The sequence below is a fragment of the Schistocerca serialis genome, chromosome 4, assembly GCF_023864345.2.
Source record: "Schistocerca serialis cubense isolate TAMUIC-IGC-003099 chromosome 4, iqSchSeri2.2, whole genome shotgun sequence".
Lineage (NCBI taxonomy): Eukaryota > Metazoa > Arthropoda > Insecta > Orthoptera > Acrididae > Schistocerca > Schistocerca serialis.
In genome coordinates, this window is record NC_064641.1 from 874,378,469 (window position 1) to 874,400,747 (window position 22,279).

A 22,279-nucleotide genomic window follows, 5' to 3' on the forward strand; every position below is an offset into this window, starting at 1 on the left:
TTGCTCAATGGGATGACAATCATCTTCTACAACAGAGTGGCAGCACATTATAGAATACTCTACTGCTGCGCAAAACGTCTCAGGTGGGATATTGACTAGCTCCATCGCTATGCTCATCTTCAGCTTGCAATGTGTGCTGGTTGTCCTTATCCTGTGTCTCAGACTATGGCAACTAACTTATTCAAGAATTTGTGGCGCAACTGGCCGTGGGACTCTTTTAGGGGCAATTCCTAAATTGTCAGTTAATTCGATTCTGAATCACGTTCTTCAATGCTGGTGCAGAAAGAGGGACCTCTCCGTATTGCTTTAGCGCACTGACACTCGCGAACAGCAGGAGAGTATTCCCTTTGTTTAGTTAAAAAAAATTTTCGAGTACAGCCCCACTCATCTTTTCCAAACACATGTTAACTGTCTGAAACTGAACACACACTGGTGCTTGTGTTTCAAACCTACCAGTGCTGGCGCCTAACTACGGGGTGACACAGAATAACGGGAATGTTTGAAAGGAGTACTGGCAGCCATGGGCAGGTGGCAGCACTGTGGGATCGTGACCGTTAGCGAGTAAACAGTCCGCCATTTCAGTAATCATGGATCAGTGGAAGGGACAACAGCGGGCGTTAACCATAAAAATGGTTCATAAAAACAATAATTTGGTAGCGCTGCAGAAGGAGCTTCGACATTTTTATAATTTAGGACGTCATGATGCTGTTCCGTCGAAACACGCGATAAAATGTTGGATTAACTACATGTCATGACACTTAACGCTACTAACAACGCAAACCCTTGACGCACAGTCCGAACATTATTCCTACAATGTTGGACACAGTACACCGTTTTCCGTCCACACTGTCTCAAGTAGCGGATGTTTAATTATAGTCACGCCGTAATTCAAAGCGATATGGAATTGAAATGTGTGTCCAGATTGTGTGTTTAGATTCTAGTCCAGGCATAATTCAGCGTAAAAAGAAATGGAGGCGTATTTCCAGGATTAATACACTGATCCCGCGTTTTACTTTACTTATGTCCCACCTGAACACAAACAGGCATTATATACTACCAATGTAGAATGTGAAAAGATAATTTAAAACTACACATTTTTAATCAGCTTTAATTTTTTGTATTTTATTTACAGCGTTTCCCCAACAAAGAGCAACTGGATAGAAATATAACTCCTTAGCAAAGGTTTGAGGAGTCTCGAAGGGACTTACACTGGGATGAAGACAGAAACTATTCTGTTTTGTTGTTCAACTTTCCAGGAATGAATCTATGGCACTGGTAATCCAATCTCGTAAACTAACTGGATTGGTGAACGTAAATCGATCCCTTATCTGTCCTGTGCAGGCTCCCGACCAGAGGATGCCGTGCTGCATGTTGTCGACGAGAAACGGCCCTCCACTGTCACCTCTGCAGGCGCCAGTGCCTTCTTGTTGAGGGCGCATACAGTAAAAGGTGTTCAGTTGCTCTTCCAAGCCCCTAGGGTAGCACTCGACACGTGGCACCACAACCATTGTGGTCTTCCCTATCCTCTTGGGGCTGGGATGCACGCCACTCAAGCCCCATCCGACCACGGTCCCCACTGTGTCGATGTCTAGAGACCCTGTTCCCAGCGTCACCACCTGTGGACACCCAAAGCAATCCCAGTGACTCTTCATTGTCGAGAACGAAAGTCGCTCCATGTAAAAACGAGACAAGTTTAACTACAGCTGCTACAACTGATAATTTACTAGCGATATTACCTAGAAATGAGCAAGTAAATGACTTTATACATAGAAAATACTCGAGATACAGATTTCGCGTAGGGCTACTATATATAAATCATAAGTTTTATATACATTTTTTATTCTCTGCACGGGTTATTGAAGGTACTTAACACATCTGTGCAACTACTAGAATATGATTGTTTATGTCCCCATACACCTTTCATATTAATGATATAAAACATTGTCAGTGGTCTTCAATTAAATATACAGGGTAAGTAAACAAGTCCATAAGTTTTATTGACACAAAAAATACACATAACAGACTTTAAACATCAATAATGCACTATGTGATCAAAAGTATCCGAACACTCCCAAAAACATACGTTTTTCACATTAGGTGCCTTGTGCTGCCACCTGCTGCCAGGTACTCCATATCAGCGACCTCAGTTATTAGAAATCGTGTGAGAGCAGAATAGGGCGCTCTGCGGAACTCACCAACTTCGAACGTGGTCAGGTGATTGGGTGTCACTTGTGTCATACATCTGTACGCAAGATTTCCACACTCCTAAACATCCCTAGGTCTATTGTTTCCTGTGTGATAATGGAGTGAAAACGTGAAGGGACACGTACAGCACAAAAGCGTACGGGCCGACCTCGTCTGTTGACTGACAGAGAAAGCCGATAGTTGAAGAGGGCCGTAATGTGAAATAGGCAGACATCTATCCAGACCACCACACAGGAATTCCAAACAGCATCATGAACCACTGCAAGTACTATGACAGTTAGGTGGGAGGTGAGAAAACTTAGATTTCGTGACGGCTGCTCATAAGCCACTCATCACGCCGGTAAATGCCAAACGACTCCTCGCTTGGTGTAAGGAGCGTAAACATTGGACGATTGAACAGTGGAGAAACGTTGTGTGGAGTGACGAATCGCGGTACACAATGTGGCGATCCGACTGCAGGGTGTGAGTATGACGAATGCCCGGTGAATGCCATCTGCCAGCGTGTGTAGTGCCTACAGTAAAATTTGGAGGCGGTGGCGTTATGGTGTGGTCGTGTTTTTCATGGAGTGGGCTTGCACCCCCTGTTGGTTTGCGTGGCACTATCACAGCACAGGACTACATTGATGTTTTAAGCACCTTCTTGCTTTTCACTGTTGAAGAGCAATTCGGGGATGGCGATTGCAGCTTTCAACATGATCGAGCACCTGTTCATAACGCACGACCTGTGTCGGAGTGGTTACACGACAATAACATCCCTGTAAAGGACTGACCTGCACAGAGTCCTGACCTGAATCCTACAGAACACCTGTGGGATGTTTTGGAACCCCGGCTTCGTGCCAGGCCTCACCGACCGACATTGATACCTCTCCTTAGCGCAGCACTCCGTGAAGAATCGGCTACCATTCCCCAAGAAATCTTCCAGCACCTGACTGAAAGAGACTGGAAGCTGCCATCAAGGCTAAGCGTGGGCCAACACCATATTGAATTGCAGCATTACCGATGGAGGGCGCTACAAACTTGTAAGTCATTTTCAGCCAGTTGTCTGGATATTTTTGATCACATAGAGTATATTCGTTCTCCTTCACTACTTAACACAGTCCGCCAACGATGGGTAAGTTCTCGATCGCGCGACTGTAGAAAACACGTGCTTTTGAGGAGAAAAACTCGTCGATTAATGTTCGGATTGGATTTTCATCCGGAGAGGAAATCTTTGAAGGTTGTTCGATAGCAATAAAGGTGAAAATCTGTTGACACAAGATTTGGAGAAAAAGGTGAGTGCGGACCGACTTCCCAACCGAACTCCTGTGGATTTTGTCAGTCTGGCGGAATGCTGGTGGTCATTATCATGAGTAGCATCACTCACGCAGTCTTCCTGGTCGTTGTTCTTGGACTGAGTTGCAAGACGTCGCAGTGGTAGTTACACCTGAGGGAAGCGATTCGTAGTACACCACAACGTCACTGTTCCACCAGATGCACGAGGTTATCTTTTGTTAATGCGTGCAGATCATTGTACCGAAGATTGCTTTTCCTTAAGTAAGCATCAAGAAACCATTTCTCGTTACCACTGGCTATACAGGATAAGAATGTGTTTGCTGTTCCCGAGCCAGCAAGCACAGATGCAGACATGGCCATGCCCTGATTTTTGTGATTTTTGCTTAGAGCATGCGGTACCATGCACTCAATTTTTCAATCTTGCTCATTGCATGCAAATGTCGCACGTTGGTGGAATCATCACGGCTCATAACGTCTGCCAGGTCTGTAATGAAACGTGGACGGCAAACACTTTGTCGCCTACTCGTGGTTTCACTATTTTTCAACCACTTTCCACAGACTCTCGCCGCGGTAGCACGCCAACAGACAACCAGCCTCTCCATTTCCCATATGCTCATTCCCAGACACTATTCCAGGCCGTAAGTTTGCGATTTGTAGAGGTCGCCTATGTCGGTGGATTTCCTCATTTGCGGGCCGTATAGTCGCTAGATGAACTCCCCATTTTTCACTGCACCGTTGTCACTATCGCGTCCCCTGTCTATGATGCAGCCAGTCAGCCTTCACAGCAGGCAGAGGCGATAAAGTTTAATTCGCCAGTATATTCGTACATACGTATAAATCTCGGAAATGCTAATATACCAACACACTTGGAAAAAATCAATACTTGAACAACAAATTATGAGACGCATAAACAGCTACAAGGCGCTTTAAAGAGAGGAGAACACAAAACTTTAACAATATGTACGTATTAATAGACTAATAGCTACACTACTGGCCATTAAAGTTGCTACACCAAGAAGAAATGTAGATGATAAACGGGTATTCATTGGACAAATATACTAGAACTGGCATGAGATTACATTTTCACACAATTTGGGTGCATATATCCTGAGAAATCAGTACCCAGAACAACCACCTCTGGCCGTAATAACGGCCTTGATACGCCTGGTCATTGAGTCAAAGAGAGCTTGGATGGCGTGTACAAGTACAGCAGCCCATGCAGCTTTAACACGATACCACAGTTCATCAAGAGTAGTGACTGGCGTATTGGGACGAACCAGTTGCTCGCCCACCATTGACTAGACGTTTTCAATTGGTGAGAGATCTGGAGAATGTGCTGGCCAGGGCAGCAGTCGAACATTTTCTGTACCCAGAAAGGCCCGTACAGGACCTGAAACATGCGGTTGTGCATTATCCTGCGAAATGTAGGGTTTCGCAGGGATCGAATGAAGGGTAGAGCCACGGGTCGTAAAACATCTGAAATGTAACGTCCACTGTTCAAAGTTCCGTCAACGCGAACAAGAGCTGACCGAGACGTGTAACCAATGGCACCCCATACCATCACGCCGAGTGATACGCCAGTATGGCGATGACGAATACACGCTTCCAATGTACGTTCACCGCGATGTCGCCAAACAAGGATGCGACCATCATGAGGCTGTAAACAGAACCTGGATACATCCGAAAAAAATGACGTTTTACGATTCGTGATGACGTTTTGCCACTCGTGCACCCAGGTTCGTCACTGAGTACACCATCGCAGGCGCTCCTGTCTGTGATGCAGCGTCAAGGGTAACTGCAGCCATGGTTTCCGAGCTGATAGTCCATGCTGCTGCAAACGTCGTCGTACTGTTCGTGCAGATGGTTGTTGTCTTGCGAACGTCCCCATCTGCTGACTCAGGGATCGAGACGTGGCTGCACGATATGTTACAGCCATGCGGATAAGATGCCTGTCATCTCGCTGCTAGTGATACGAGGGCGTTGGGATCCAGCACGGCGGGTATTACCCTCCTGAATCCACCGATTCCATATTCTGCTAACAGTCATTGGATCTCGACCAACGCGAGCAGCAATGTCGCGATACGATAAGCCGCAATCGCGATAGGCTACAATCCGACCTTTATCAAAGTCGGAAACGTGATGGTACGCATTTCTCCTCCTTACACGAGGCATCACAACGACGTTTCACCAGGCAACGCCGTCAACTGCTGTTTGTGTATGAGAAATCGGTTGGAAACTTTCCTCATGTCAGCACGTTGTAGGTGTCGCCACCGGCGCCAATCTTGTGTGAATGCTCTGAAAAGCTGATCATTTGCATATCACAGCGTCTTGTTCCTGTCGGTTAAATTTCGCGTCTGTAGCGCGTCATCTTCGTGGTGTAGCAATTTTAATGTCCAGTAGTGTATCAGTAAATTTTAATATCATGCGCATCGTTAATGACGATGGTACAAATGGACTGGGGTCGTCGCAGTGGGATTGGCCCAGTACACAGTGGTTCAGAAGAGCACGAAGGTAATCTTAGCATGCTGCCTTGTAGACTAAGAGCTAAAGAAAACGAACTGGTCTGCTACGTGGGGCGTTCAATGGCAATGTAGCTGGTGACGAAGGCCATCTAGGTGGCAGAGTTGGTGCAAGAGACGTCCTGCGATATTAGTTTCGCGTCTGACTTGTAGCAAGTGGCAAAATGGTCAGCGTCTATTCACTTGAGGAGCGGCTGAAAATTTTCTTCTCGAAACTACCAACTTTCAGCCGTACCCTTAGAGGACCTGTTGCTCAGACACATTAAGCAGTCAATAAGATGATGCACTTTCTAAGAGATTCTACTACAGGGAGTAAACAATCTCTGATTCCTAGGGAAATTAATAGTAAGCTTTCGGATTCTTGGTGCGTAAAACATTGTGTGAAGGTTGAGTAGAGCATCCTGGAACCACCCTAAAACCAAAAAGCAAGTCGGAGGTGACTGGCCACCGTGTCACCCCTGCCAATGGCGTCATTTAAACGCATTTTGGGGGGACACGTGATCAGGCCACGAGAGGTAGGCAAAACTTCGTTTCACAGATCGGGTCAGACCTGGTCGTTCGCTGGAATGAAGTAGTTCTTTTTCACGACTTAGCGCTCACCCTTCATTCACAAAAATAATTAAAGGGATGGTACATTGTCTTTTTAATTCAGGTGTCTAAACCTGTATTTTTATCTAATTTGGTCTTATTTTGAAAGAGCGTATAAAGAGGAGTAATAATTTTGTGTTATGTCCGTAGTAGTTTTCAGAAATAAAATCCTAAATATTTTTTATCAAGTAGAAAAAATTTAAGAGTGAAAACTGATTCTTATTATATTTTGATACTTTTATTGAAAAAAAACATTGTAAATGTTATTACAAATGTAGTTGAATTGTATCTGCAGTTGTTGACAGTCAGTATTACCATATATGTTCCCATAAAGGAAACATTAATCAGTATTGTCATTTATAGTTACAACTTGACCCATTTTAGTTGATGAAAGTCTCTCTTCTTGGGGCACATTTGTCTTGATTTTGAAAATATTCGTTCACTAGCCATTGATGTTGCCGTAATACATAATACTTTTAGAACCAATTGCTATAGCGCTGGCCACAGCAATTTTCTTGTTTCGCAGCAGTTTAAGGAATTGCTATTCCTAGGCAAATATCCCTCCACTACACATGTCCAGTTCGACAGTTGGTGCACTTTCTGTGTCGTGACTTGCTTGAAGCTGACTAATAGTTTCATTAAAATCCTCACAGATTCAAGAAGTCTCACGTGTCACAGTCGTAAATGGTTGAGAAATGAGATCTATTTTGAACAACCAACGCTTTCAGTTTTGCAAAAGCTTTCATGTAGCAGTCCTGAGCTGTTTTGTCGTCTGAAAATCACTGGCTTTGGATCGGAGATCCAGTAATGTTGCCTGACTAACCACTTCGTTGCTGGAGATAATCCCAAACCACTCTGGTAACTGTTTAAGCAAATTATCAGCCAATGATACTCTTTCTTGAGGAAACTCTTTATTTCTGTCTTGAAAAGATTTTAGTTGCCATTCCATTAATCTGGCAAGATATTCACTTTTAAATGTGAGACTGTTTTCTCTGAGGACACTTCTTTGGTTACCCCATCGAAAACGTTCAAATATCTGCAAAGCCTGTTGCATTATCTCCCAGTCTGAACCTTTTAAGTTTAAGATGATCGACTTTCCACCTAAAATAGCGAAGCAAGAAATTATGGGATCTTTATTTAAAGTAGATATTTGGAACATTTGGTAAGTATAGTTCCATCTGGTTGGGGCATCTTGTTTCAGTTTCACTCGGTCTTTTTTAAATTTTTTGCTTAAAGCAGAGGGTCTCTCCTTAAGAATAAATAACAACTCATTTGACATCGTTAATGGTTTTCTGAATTGCTTGTTACGCAGTGAGGTTTAAAGAATGTGTAAAGCGTGGGCTGTGTGGAAGTTTCAGAAGCGTGGCAGTTTCACATTTGACGCATTTTCTGTTATTATGGATGTGGTTTTAAAATTGATATTGTATTTGTGATAACAAACTTTATCCAGTTTGACATATTTTTAGCAGTGTGTCTGTCTTCGAATTGTGAGCACACAAAAAGTTATGACTTAGTTCACTCTTCTAATCTGCGGTATGAGCAGTGAGAGCATAGAAACTAATGTTAGTTACACTCGTCCATGTTAGGCAGGCTCCCTTTGCGTGGCCAAATAATTCTTCATTTTATTAAATAACTCATGATGCAGACTGGGCATCAGACAGTTTCACTTGGGCGTAAATATATATTGAAACCCGGTACTCAAGGAATGGCAATCATAAAATTTTTTAAAAACATACAGTAAAACAGCAAATACAACACCAATGGTTAATTTAAAAGGACAAGCAACTGATCACCGACCAGGTGAGACAAAATGATGGCAAATTTGATAGCACAATCATTTAAACCTGCTGTAACGCCAAGAATGGCAATTATATAACAAAATTTAAAACGATACAGTAAAACAGCAAATATGATAATAAAACACAAGTGCCAGTCACAGACGGTGCACCAGGAATCGACCTCTGAGTAGGTCCGGCAAAAAACACTTTCGCGAGCGATGACAGAGGCAGCCAAGAGTTGCGTTCACTTCACAAGATGGTAACTCAGATTAGTGGCAGTCTAGCGAATGAGTAATGATAACCTTGCTGAGGATACCTGACGTCCAATAAATCAAATGCAAAGATGTAAAAATACGCCAAAGCCGGAACCGGCGGTCTGGACTCTGCGTGCCTAGAGCACCTGGAATGAGAAAGAAATCACTACCACCACAGTAGAAGAATCGTCAACCAGCCTACAATCAAGAAAGCTGTCAAAACTACACGCCTCACTGGGCACCAGCTGCAAGGCAAGGAAACGTACACTGCCGTTACATACACTAATCGGTGTGGCCAAGCGGTTCTAGGCGCGTCAGTCTGTAACTGCGCGACCGCTACGGTCGCAGGTTCGAATCCTGCCTAGGGCATGGGTGTGTGTCATGTCCTTAGGTTAGTTAGGTTTAAGTATTTCTAAGTTCTAGGGGACTGATGACCTCAGAAGTTAAGTCCCATAGTGCTCAGAGCCATTTGAACCATTTTGAACCAGAAACCTACAAACAGCACCAACACGAGCTGCAGCATGGCTCATATATAACTGCTGATCACTTTTAAAAGCTGTACATCTAATGTCATACTTTTATTTAATGTGACCGGATTTATAATATAATATAAAATTAATATTTAAAAAATAACTTATTGGTTGTTGTATATGAAAAGCAGTTGGGGTTGAAGGCATTACAAAAGGAAATAAATCAGGGCTTGGTCCAGAACCTGACGACACTGGTGGGCTGCATACAGCTTGAGACTCAGTTTGCCATTCTGAGAAGATAACTGTGGTGTCACCGCCAGACACCACACTTGCTAGGTGGTAGCCTTTAAATCGGCCGCGGTCCGTTAGTATACGTCGGACCCGCGTGTCGCCACTATCAGTGATTGCAGACCGAGCGCCGCCACACGGCAGGTCTAGAGAGACGGCCTAGCACTCAACCCAGTTGTACAGCCGACTTTGCTAGCGATGGTTCACTGACAAATTACGCTCTCATTTGCCGAGACGATAGTTAGCATAGCCTTCAGCTACGTCATTTGCTACGACCTAGCAAGGCGCCATTATCATTTGCTATTTATCTTGTGATGCATGTACCGTCAGACCGATGTTCACCAATTATGGATTAAAGTTAAGTATTCCAGAAGCTCCGTACTTTTTTTACTAGACTCAACTCCTTTAACTGTTCCAGACCTCACGCCAGCCTGCGTGAGCTTAAACGCGTGCCTTTCGGCTTCACCTCGTAGTGGCTTGGCTGTCTTGCCAAGTCACAACATTAACTCCATCCGAGGCAGAAGCAGATGTTTGTGAGGACGGTTTATGAGAAACGATTTCTCGAATTTCTGCATCGATTGATGTCGATCTTGATAGGCTTCCTGACCCACATCGTTCCAGATGTACAGTACGATACTTCGAGTTTAGATATTTCTTCAGGTATGATGATGAGGTAGAAGTCAGGGCAATTATCTGCTGACAGTAGCGGAACTTTCCTTTTTCTTGCATTTTGGTAAAATGGTACCGAAAATCTCTCGTAATTCTTCTAGGCGAAGACAATTTGGGTGACATATTGTTGTGCAGCGCCGGAAAGTACACTGGTAAAATTAAGATATTTACTGTTAACACAGTTATCTTAAATCGTAAAAGCTTAAAGCCAGAACTAATATACATGCAGCAGATTCTACGTATATTCATAAGTTATAGAGTAGCACGTAGAGCGTTGTGATCTATGAAACCTAGAGCCACAATCGTGAAGTTTGTATCGTATACAAAAAGTTCTGAAATAGACACAGTGATTAAGAAATTCCCGAAGACAAGCCTGATAATATGCGAGGATTTCGCTACTTAAAGGTAAAAGCTTCGAATAATGTGATATCCTAATTTGGGCTACATGATGACTGAACAAGAGATGGCAGGATAATGGTGCGGATAAAGGCTGGAAAAAATCAGTGCAAACGAAATCTAGGGCCTATGCTTTAGGAGCTACAAACTTATCTACTCATGCAGCCACTAGCTATACCAGTGTGTCTATATAGTTACTGTAGAACATACACTACTGGCCACTAAAATTGCTACACCACGAAAATGACGTGCTACAGACGCGAAATTTAACCGACAGGAAGAAGATGCTGTGATATGCAAATGATTAGCTTTTCAGAGCATTCACACGAGGTTGGCGCCGGTGGCGACGCCTACAACGTGCTGACATGAAGAAAGTTTCCAACCGATTTCTCATACACAAACAGCAGTTTACCGGCGTTGCCTGGTGAAACGTTTTGTGATGCTCCGTGCAAGGAGGAGAAATGCGTACCATCACGTTTCCGACTCGGATTGTAGCCTATCGCGATTGCGGTTTATCGTATCGCAACATTGGTGCTCGCGTTGGTCGAGATCCAATGACTGTTAGCACATTATGGAATCGGTGGATTCAGGAGGGTAATACGGAACGCCATGCTGGATCCCAACGGCCTCGTATCACTAGTAGTCTCGATGACAGGCATCTTATCCGCATGGCTGTAACGGGTCGTGCAGCCACGTCTCGATCCCTGAGTCAACAGATGGGGACGTTTGCAAGACAACGACCATCTACACGAACAGTTCGACGACGTTTGCAGCAGCATTGAATATCAACTCGGAGACCATGGCTGCGGTTACCCTTGACGCTGCATCACAGACAGGAGCGCCTGCGATGGTGTACTCAACGACGAACTTGGGTGCACGAATGGCAAAACGTCATTTTTTCGGATGAATCGAGGTTCTGTTTACAGCATCATGATAGTCGCATCCGTGTTTGGCGACATCTCGGTGAACGCACATTGGAAGCGTGTATTCTTCATCGCCATACTGGCGTATCACTCGGCGTGATGGTATGGGGTGCCATTGGTTACACATCTCGGTCACCTCTTGTTTGCATTGACGGCACTTTGAACAGTGAACGTTACACTTCAGATGTGTTACGACCCGTGGCTCTACCCTTCATTCGATCCCTGCGAAACCCTACATTTTAGCAGGATAATGCACGACCGCATGTTGCAGATCCTGTACGGGCATTTCTGGATATAGAAAATGTTCTACTGCTGCCCTGGCCAGCACATTCTCCAGATCTCCCACCAATTGAAAACGTCTGGTCAATGGTGGCCGAGCAACTGGCTCGTCACAATACGCCAGTCACTACTCTCGATGAACTGTGGTATCGTGTTGAAGCTGCATGGGCAGCTGTACCTGTACACGCCATCCAAGCTCTGTTTGACTCAATGCCCAGGCGTATCAAGGCCGTTATTAGGGCCAGAGGTGGTTGTTCTGGGTACTGATTTCGCAGGATATATGCACCCAAATTACGTGAAAATGTAATCACGTGTCAGTTCTAGTATAATATATTTGTCCAGTGAATATCCGTTTATCATCTGCATTTCTTCTTGGTATAGCAATTTTAATGGCCAGTAGTGTACCAACTTGACGCTGCATCACAGACAGGAGGGCCTGCGATGGTGTACTCAACGACGAACTTGGGTGTACGAATGGCAAAACGTCATTTTTTCGGATGAATCCAGGTTCTGTTTACAGCATCATGATAGTCGCATCCGTGTTTGGCGACATCGCGGTGAACGAAAATTGGAAGCGTGTATTCGTCATCGCGATACTGGCGTATCACCCGCCGTGATGGTATGGGGTGCCATTAGTTACACGTCTCGGTCACTTCTTGTTCGAACTGACGGCACTTTGAACAATTACATTTCAGATGTGTTACGACCCGTGGCTCTACCCTTCATTCGATCCCTGCGACACCCTACATTTTAGCAGGATAATGCACGACCGCATGTTGCAGATCCTGTACGGGCATTTCTGGATATAGAAAATGTTCTACTGCTGCCCTGGCCAGCACATTCTCCAGATCTCTCACCAATCGAAAACGTCTAGTCAATGGTGGGCGAGCAACTGGCTCGTCACAATACGCCAGTAAGTACTCTTGATGGTATCGTGTTGAAGCTGCATGGGCAGCTGTACCTGCACACGCCATCCAAGCTCTTTTTGACTCAATGCCCAGGCGTATCAAGGCCGTTATTACGGCCAGAGGTGGTTGTTCTGGGTACTGATTTCTCAGGATCTATCCACCCAAATTACGTGAAAATGCAATCACATGTCAGTTGTAGTATAATATATCTAATGAATACCCGTTTATCATCTGCATTTCTTCTTGGTGTAGCAATTTTAATGGCCAGTAGTTTAACAGTAATGGCCAGTACTTCTCAAATTTTACAGAAGCTCTCCTGCGAACCTTGCAGAACTAGCACTCCTGAAAGAATGGACTTTGCCCAGACATGGCTTAGCCACAGCCTCGGGGATGTTCCCAGAAAGAGATTTTCACTAATGAGATTTTCACTCTGCAGCGGAGTGTGCGCTGATATGAAACTTCCTGGCTGATTAAAATTGCGTGCCGGACCGAGACTCGAACTTGGGACCTTTGCCTTATGGAAAAGCTTGTCTGATCTAGGGAATAATAGGAAAAGTAGAAGCTGCAGCTGATCCTCTTGTCGCAACCAACGAACTAAACCATTACTTGACTTTAGCGATAACCTTCATTGAACCGACAACAAAACATAAACTTACAGATTATTTCACAGAGGTAAATCATTGTAGTCGCTAACAATTCTTTCTTGACAATGCCGTCAAATAATCCTCATTAGTTACATGATTTACCTTTCTAATCTTCAGTACTCTCCTGTAGCACCAAAGTTCAAAAGCTTCTATTTTTTTTGTCTGAACTGTTTATTGGCCGCAGTCACTTCCACAGAAGGCTACACTCCAGATAAATACCCTTAGAACAAATTTCCTAACACTTAAATCTATATTAGAAGTTAAAAAAATTTCTCTTCTTCAGAAACGCTTCTCTTGTCATTATCACTCTACATTTTATGTCCTCTCTTCATCGGCCACCGTCAATTACTTTACAGCTCAAATAGAAAAACTGGTCTTCTACTTTTAGTGTCTCATTTCCTAACATAATTAGCTCATCGTTGCTTGATTTAATTCGACTATATTCAGTTATACTTGTTTTGCTTTTGTTAATGTTTATCTTATATGCTCTTTTCAAGACATTGTTCATTCCATTCAACTTCTCTTCCAAGTCCTTTGCTGTCTCTGACAGAATTACAATGTCATTGGCAGCCCTCAAAGTTTTTATTTCTTCTCCATGACCTTTAATTCCTTCACTAATTTGTTCTTTAGTTTCCTTCACTACTTGTTCAATGCACAGATGGAGTACCATCGGAGCCTGTGTAACTCCCTTTTCAACCACTGCATCCTTTTCATACCCTTTGACTGTTATAACTACTCTCTGGCATCTGGACCTTTCGCTCCCTGTATTTATCCTCTCCTACCTTCAGAGTATCAAGGAGTCTATTCCAGTTGACACTGTCAAAAGTTTTCTCCAAATCTGCAAAAGCTATAAACGCGGAACTGCCTTCCCTTAACTTACCTGCTAAGATAAATCATAGGGTCAGGACTGTCTTGCGTGTTCCTATATTTCTGTGGAATCCAAACTGGTCTTCCCTGAGATCGGCTTTTACCCGTTTATCCATTCTCATGTAAAGAATTCGTCTTAGTATTTTGCAAATATGACTTATTAAACAGATAGTTTGGTAATATTCACACTTGTCAGCACCTGTTTTCTTTGGAATTGGAATTATTACATTCTTCTATCTGAGGGCATTTCGCCTATCTCATTCATCGTGCAAACCAGAGGGAATAGCTTTGTCATGGCTGACTTTCCCGAGGCTATCAGTGGTTCTGAAAGAATGTCGTCTACACCTGGGGTCTTGTTCCGATTTAGCTCTTTCAGTGCTCTGTCAAATTCTTTTCGCAGTATCATATCTCCCATTTCATCTTTATATACATCGTCTTCGAGTACATGTGCCTTGTATAGGCCCCATATATAAGTATACTCCTTCCACCTTCCAGCTTTCACTTCTTTGCTCAGTACTGATTATCGATCTCAGCTCTTGATATTCACACTGATACTTCTCTTTTCTTCAAAGGTTTCTTTAACTTTCCTACTGGCAGTACCTGTCCTTCCCCTAGTTACATGTGCGTCTTTGTCATTACATTTGTCCTCTAGTCATTCCTGCTTAGCCATTTTGCACTTCCAGGCAATTTCATGTTTTTTACCGTTTGTATTCCCTTTTGCCTGCTTCATTTGCTGCATTTTCACATTTTCTCCTTTCATCAATTATGTTAAGTGTGTCCTGTGATATCCAAGTATTTCTAATACGCCTTGTCTTTCTACCATTTTGATCCTCTGCTGTCTTTGAGTCATTCGTTGTCTAATGCTCCCGCAGAAACTCTGAGAAACTTGGAGTTCTTCCAACTTATTCACATCGTATCTCCTTAATTTACTACCATTTAACCCATAAATTGTGGCCGAAGTCCATATCAGCCCATGGAAATGTCTTAGAATTTAAAATCTGTTTCTGAAATCTCTCTCTCTTACGCTAAAGATAAGAGACCCTTTAACAGCTGGAATGACAATAAAAAGTGATAAGGATCGAAAAGCTGTTGTAGAAGCCAAGTCGTGACATGCGAAGTTCTTTAGAGGGTAACACTGCAATATCTGGAAGTTCAGTTGACAGCAATAGAACCAGACTAATGGAAATAAGGTAAATACTTGTAGAATGTTTGGAGCAATTACACAACTCTAAGCCACCACAGCAAAATTTTAATTGTGACAATGCAGCATGAAGGTAACCAGGCCCAAAGCCACCAACTTAGAAGGTACTGGAGGAAACATAATAAAACTTAATAATAACAAAGCACCAGAGGAACACAATATACCTGCAAATATACGGAATCACTGGTGACTATATGTTAGCATGTCTAACAAAAATTATTCAGGTAATCTCGGAATCAAACACAATGCCATCCGAATGGGGTGGGTTATGCTTGCCATGACTGTGGTATTTTCGATAAACACACTAACGATGCCCCACTCCCCCAGGTCGCTCTAAATAGCGAGCGCCTCAAAGAGCTCAGCATTCATTTTCTGGGTACGGGCATCACATACCTAGGGTTCCTGATATGGGATCTGGTGAATGTTGACGTCCCTGTCACTGTAATCTATGGGCATGCTTCACTGACAACCATTTGGCATGGCAGCAGAACGAATGGGGATCTTGCATTGTAAGGTGACATGGTCTCCTGACCTTCATTTCTTACATATTCCGACCTCACAATCGTATTCTGCACATCAAGACGTTTTATTCGAACCCAAACTCGATAAGGTAGTGTCAATTTTGTATGAGTTCATGTAAGCGATATGCAAATCTAATAAGTAAATCGCAAGTGCGCACCAAGGTTGAAAAAGACGAGTCTGGCATACACAACATGATGGCCATAAGAATTTTCGTTCTAAAGAGGAAACCAGCCTACTGGGAAAACTGTCCCTTCAGAGGGCTGGGTCAACAACATACCTACTTCAGCCGAAGCGACCGCCCAGAGAGAAGACAGCTTTTGCCAGAGCGAAGGGATAACGACCCCCGTGTTCGACTTAGAAGCAAATTCCGCTACATTGTGTGGGAGCGCCCAGAAGACGCATTTTTTCATGGACCGACTGCATAGTTAAGGAGTTCTCACAGGAGGAAAGTATATGCCTAACAGAGGAGCTACAGATTACCGCAATGGTCGTCTTAAACGAAACGTCACTCTCCCGTTTAAAAGAGCAACGCTGATTGGCGGAATATTTCAGATGCAAAGAGTCATAGGAGTGAGGGAAGGCAGCGAATGACACACCCTTGCAACTTTTCCAGAAAAAGAGGCACTTCTATTGTCGCTCTTCGAGCGGGAACACGTAACGAGAGCGGGTGCGCTTGTACGTGTACGCAAAAGGCGAGGAATAAAGTCTCTCCTCAGTACTTCACTGGGAGAGCACCTCTGTCGTTAGCAAATCAAAGTGACACTCTATATTGAGTCGCTCGCGAATAAGCGCTGATCACTGTGTTGGCCGCCACACTTATTGTGCGGTGTGAACACGGAAAGAGTACTAGTTAAACCCCAGCGACCGAGTATTGAGTGTCATCACGGTGGACAGGTTATCTGACCAGTGTACCACGCCAATAGTTAGACTAGGGGCAGATAGGAGTCTTTCATTTCATCAAGGTGTAGGGAGAGTTTGATTGGCGAAGGTCAATCCAGATAGAAAGAGATAGTTGTGTTATTTGTCAGCAGCGAGTGACACACTCAGCAGTCGTCGCAGCTCACGGTATTGTGCGCTACAGCGTATGCGAGCCCCATCTGTCCTCCATAACAGTACACTCCACTACATTTCTCGTGCTACAGCCTTGACCGTACCTAGGAAAGTTACTCAAGTTGTGTAGGTGCGGCTCTCAGCCATTCTGCCAAGTAAATAACATTCTTAAAGAAAAGGGAAATATAACGTTTCCATACTTTGTAAAATAATAGCATTCCTGTCCATAAGAGGCAATCTACTGTTCTGAAAAGAACCCGGAAATTTATTACTATTTTATAAGAAAAAGTTTCACTTGATTTCTCACAATTTTTTATAATAAATAATATTTTTCGTTGGTTTAATGGTTTTCTTTCACTACCTAGCAATACACTCATACCCAAGCATTCCACTAGTTACGTAAGAATATACAGAATAATGTTGTGTCTTTTCCTTACAGTGGACAACTCCAGAAGATAATTGTTGCTGAATGTTTTTCAATCAGTTCTTGTTGATACATTAGGAGCGTCTGTCTGACTTGTGTAGTAGCCTTAACTGCCCAGATTGCGAGGATGGTACAAGTTTCTACAAAGAAGAAACCTCAGCTTCAGGGTGTGCTACATGCCTATGCGGTGAATTGCTGTTGAAGTAGAATAGTCACTAGCAGGCAACATTTGAGGACACGGTTGTGCCTCAGTTGTATAAGGCTTTATCGGGCAAGCGAGCCTCTCGGTGTGTGGACCCTACCTAGGTGGTCTGTTTGTTTCCATAGTTGCTGGTAGGAACACTATGGCACGCACGGGTTCTCCAACATTATCTTCTGATAGTCAGGCGATCCCTTGGGCAGTAAAAAAGAGTATAAAAATGTGGCCCACCTGCTCTGACTTGATATAAAGTTAAAGCAATGTGTCATAACTGGACACACTCACAGCATTAAAAGTCTTTCTTACAATAACAAGGGAAGATGATACGTTTGAGAAGATATATAAAGGGTCTCGACAGCTTGATATTAGTGATAGAAGCAGGGTTGCACAACAAGCAAGCACCCTCCTGAAGTTGTTGGATGAGTGTCTGATTTCGGTTTCATTGCATCATACTCTTAACTAAAGTTGAGGAGTAGTAATACGCAGTGACTTGCATATAGACACTACAGAGATTAAGGAGATTTTGGTGAAGAGAGGGTCACTGAAGCAAGAAATGCAGTATGTTGCGTGAATAGAACACTGGAAAAATCAGAATCGCTTACACTTTCATTTCACCACTTTTGCCACATTGTATTGAAGCTGGATTTACAAGACTAAACGTCGGATCTACACCTAATATGCACAGATGGGACGCTGTGGCTTCCCCATTGTTTAATTGCTGGGGGGCTACTTCAGCGCCAAATAGGTTTTACACTCTGGTCCGTCCAAGATAACTTCCTGTTGATAGCCAACTAAAGAAAGCTCCCAAGGTCTCTCTTGCTATAACAAAAAGAAAGGAGAATCAGCTGTGCAATCATTAGAAGTAGCGAATATTGTGTACAGTTACCATGCAGCGTTAAAGAATCGGCTATACTGGGTATTGGGATGTTCATATTACATTATAAAATAGGTTGCATGACAGTTCGGGAATAAACTATCATGTAACATCACCTCGTTGTTGCTTGTAACATGTATGTAGATAAAGTTTTTCTGAGATGATCCTGTAGCACAGGACAATGGGTACTATACCTTGTTTTTGTTCTGCATGATCATTGTCTGATGTGTTTCATGCCATGGGTGGAAAATTTTAACGTGGATGCAACATTAAAACATGAAAATACACAAACAGACTTACTCAGAAGCCTCCTCGCACTGAGTCATATCCTCTAGAGCAAGGGTGTATTTCGTTGGAAGGCACATTGTAAATAATAAATGGAGAAACATGAGATCATACAATACTACACACACATATCATTTAGTTTTACAATGCTCATAAATGAAGATAATGTCTTGATAATCTCACAAAGACAAGGATGGCTTGTGTAAAAATTCAAAACAAACTCAAAATCAATTTAATACGAAGTTACTACATCCACAATTACCACATTGCAGTACAGAATTATTCATTTCATTGGAAACATATCATAGTGAGTGACTTATCACAATGAACAACGGAATTCACAGGAATGCATAGAGGTACATGGAAGAATATACATATAATCATGAATTCATACAAAGTCGGTATACAACAGGAAAATGTCATGAATATTAAAACATTAGACAAACTCTCATGTACAAACACGTGTGTCAGTGTATAAATAGGTTGACCTACATATTGACAAATAAGTGTCATAATCCTGATATTAAGCACTGAAAATCTCATACAAATTAACACAATTACAGCATATCTTAACGATAAAATATCATAAGATTAGGGACAGGAAGAAATGCATCACTGCTGATGTTGCATATCAAGAGTAGTGCATAAGTCAACAAATTGACATAAGGTTTCGAATGCAAACAAATTGGAATGTCGCTGCTGGTCCATGTAAATCATTCATATACTGAGCTCTTGCTGAGCGCCCGACAATCCCAGTCTCTGATACCATTATAAAATTGAGGTTGTCACTGAAAGATAAAAGCACAAAAGAAACATATATACATTTCACTGTCCTCGAGCAAGCTGACTGTTCGTCACATGAATTGTTCTTGTGAAAAGTTCCCCTCAGGAAATGACATGTTAATGTAAATGAAACGTTTAATGTTTATAGTGTTTGTAGTTCTCATAGAACAGCAACACAATTCATAAGTTCAAGTCAGGAGCTCGTCTGAGTAAGTGGTGGCACACATCGAATGCAATTAATTATTAATGAGCTGGCTCACATAAAAGTTCATGTTCAAAGTTTGCTTATGACAAGAATTGGTTTCTTCTCGGATTTCATTCAGTGTCTATCACAATGAAGTTGCAGAGTTCCCTTCTCTAACGTCTCACCAGTCTTCAAATGGTTAATGAGCAACAGTAAAAATTTATGTCATTTACTCACAAATAATCTGATGGTATGGAGAACGGCGTATGTTCATGTTCTGATATAAGTAACGGAGAAGTATGCAGTATCTGCATCACTAGACTCAAGGTTTAAGTTTGTAACCGAGTAAGAGTTCGTAGCAATTGTCAGATAGATATTGTTCGTATATTTAGCTCAACCTTGCGCGTAACACAATAATGAGTTCATAGACAGTTTCTTCTGCAGTCACCCCACACATGTACTCCAGTGATTCAGGTCGACTTACAGCCTCCATGATAAGTAATGATGTGGAGAAGGATCCGACGTCATCTGCAGTATGGCTCTGTGATGAGACCATCGAATGATGTCACAGCTGTGTTAAGCTGGTAAGCATACTGTAATTTCCTGTGGTGGCACCCCTCAGTGTGTACTGCAGGTCGTCTAGATGCAGAACTGTTTGAGCAGCTGTGGCTTGCTGTGCTGGTATGGAGTTTAAGTGGGCATGCACCAACAGGTAAGCAGTACTTGAAAGCCAGCCCATGTGCAGGGTTGGAAGGCGGTGCCCCCATTGGCAGCAAACACTCAGTGGGATGTGTCTCCTCCCCTCACTAGTGTGTCAAGGTCATATCACTCTCCCTGGGCTGCTGCCTTCACTGTCAGTTGTATGATTCGAAACCTCATGCGGACATATCACCCATGTCGATTGTATTGCCCTCAGGCAGAGTTACATGAGAATATTAGACATTCAGAAATGAAATTTACATACTACCCATGATACCCTATGTACTTGGTTAATTAAACCCATAACACCACACATGTGATTATTACAGCTCTCTGGCCTCAAAAAGTGATGAAGGAATAATAAAATACTCTGGCTCTTAAGCCTTCAAAAACAACAAAAGATTCATGGTCCGTAAAAGTGAAAAGAACGAACTCTTGTTCCTTGACCTTTCAACAAACAAGCACAAACATTCTAGAGGTGAACAATGAAATAACAGTTAAGTTTCTAAAATTTATTGTTTATAACGGTCGCTGGAAGACGACGACAGATTATCACATCATTAGTAGTTGTTCTGCACGCATTTAATATACTCTGCATACTACTGAAGTTATGATGTTCTTGGGTATCCACGGATGCTGCCCGTATTCCTCTGTATTTAGTTGAACATTTACACTGGTTTAATTATTGGCGTGCCCTAGGGCTAACAACTGAGCTGACAGCATGCGTGCATGTAATCCTTATTATTATTATGAATTTTCCCCCCTCTCACGAGTCATTTCTCCTCTTAAACGTCAGGAATCATTAAAACAGTCTGTCAATGTACATCTTGGATAATGATTCTAAAACACGTATAAGACACATGTGTTTTAGAATACTTATCCAAGATGTAGAACGACCAACTGTTTTCACTATTCCTGCAGTGTGTGTGACACACAAGCATTTTATATGGCTGACAACAGAGGAAAACCCAAAACACTCTATTGCAGTACTCATTACAACCGTAATGCATTGACGTACCACAGTTTTAGTACCTGAAATTGTGACCTCATCTTACCTCTGTTCTTAAGTTAGAGTACTATTCACCAAACCATTGCATTACTGTAGGACATTTAACACCACAATAACGAACTTCTTCCAAATGACAGTCGCATAACCTGTGAACACTATACACAAAATACACAAGTACATACATATTCTTGTACCTTTACATTTCATGATACGGTGGTAATGCGTCATTTCATACATCATCACCCAGTGGCTCGTACTACTGCCTTACTTAAACACAATAACAAAAACTCCTATAGGTTCCGCATTCTAACACATCCCGCAAAACATAAAAGACATGGCGCTCCATTGATACCGATAATTACCACCCGTTGCTTCACGCTACTGGTACCTAATATCAGAACTGTTATACATAATGTATCTTCATAGGATAAACTTATCCAATGCTTTCGGCATTATCATTGTCCTAAACTTTCTCAGTGGTTTAGATCTTTCTGGAAAATCGTCCACACGCAATTCATAACAAAATCCTTCATACCATTCTCCTACAAGTTTCATTGTATGCTTGCCCAAAGCAGTAAGACTGGTTGGCTTCTCTCTAAGCCTACCATTCCTCTCTTGGTTTTATTCGCATTTCACCTTTCACGCATTCAAATTTATCTCCTTTGGTAATTCTATCACCGTTTAATTACTACTCCTCCCGAGCAGGACATGAAGGCCCAAATGTACCGACCGGCCGCCGTGACATCCTCTGCCCGTAGCCATCACTGGATGCGGATGTGGAGGGCCATGTGGTCAGCACACCGCTCTCCAGGCCGTATGTCAGCTTACGAGGCCGGAGCCGCTACTACTCAATGAAGTAGCTCCTCAAGTTTTCCTCGCTAGGGCTGAGTGCACCCCGCTTGCCAACAGCGCTTGGTAGACCCATCTAAGTGCTAGCCCAGTCCGACTGCGCTTAACTTCGGTGATCTGACGGGAACCGGTGTTTCCAC

The 22,279-nt window shown here is 42.9% G+C and overlaps 1 protein-coding gene across 1 annotated transcript in view; it reads right to left on the minus strand.

Moving 5' to 3' along the window:
- Positions 1–1,244: 1,244 nt before the first annotated feature.
- Positions 1,245–22,279, minus strand: part of LOC126474822 (trypsin-6-like) — a 37,571-nt gene continuing 16,536 nt past the window's right edge. Inside the window, exon 2 of the mRNA XM_050102296.1 lies at positions 1,245–1,616. Coding sequence (XP_049958253.1) covers positions 1,245–1,616 — 372 coding nt within the window. The remainder of the gene's footprint in view (positions 1,617–22,279) is intronic.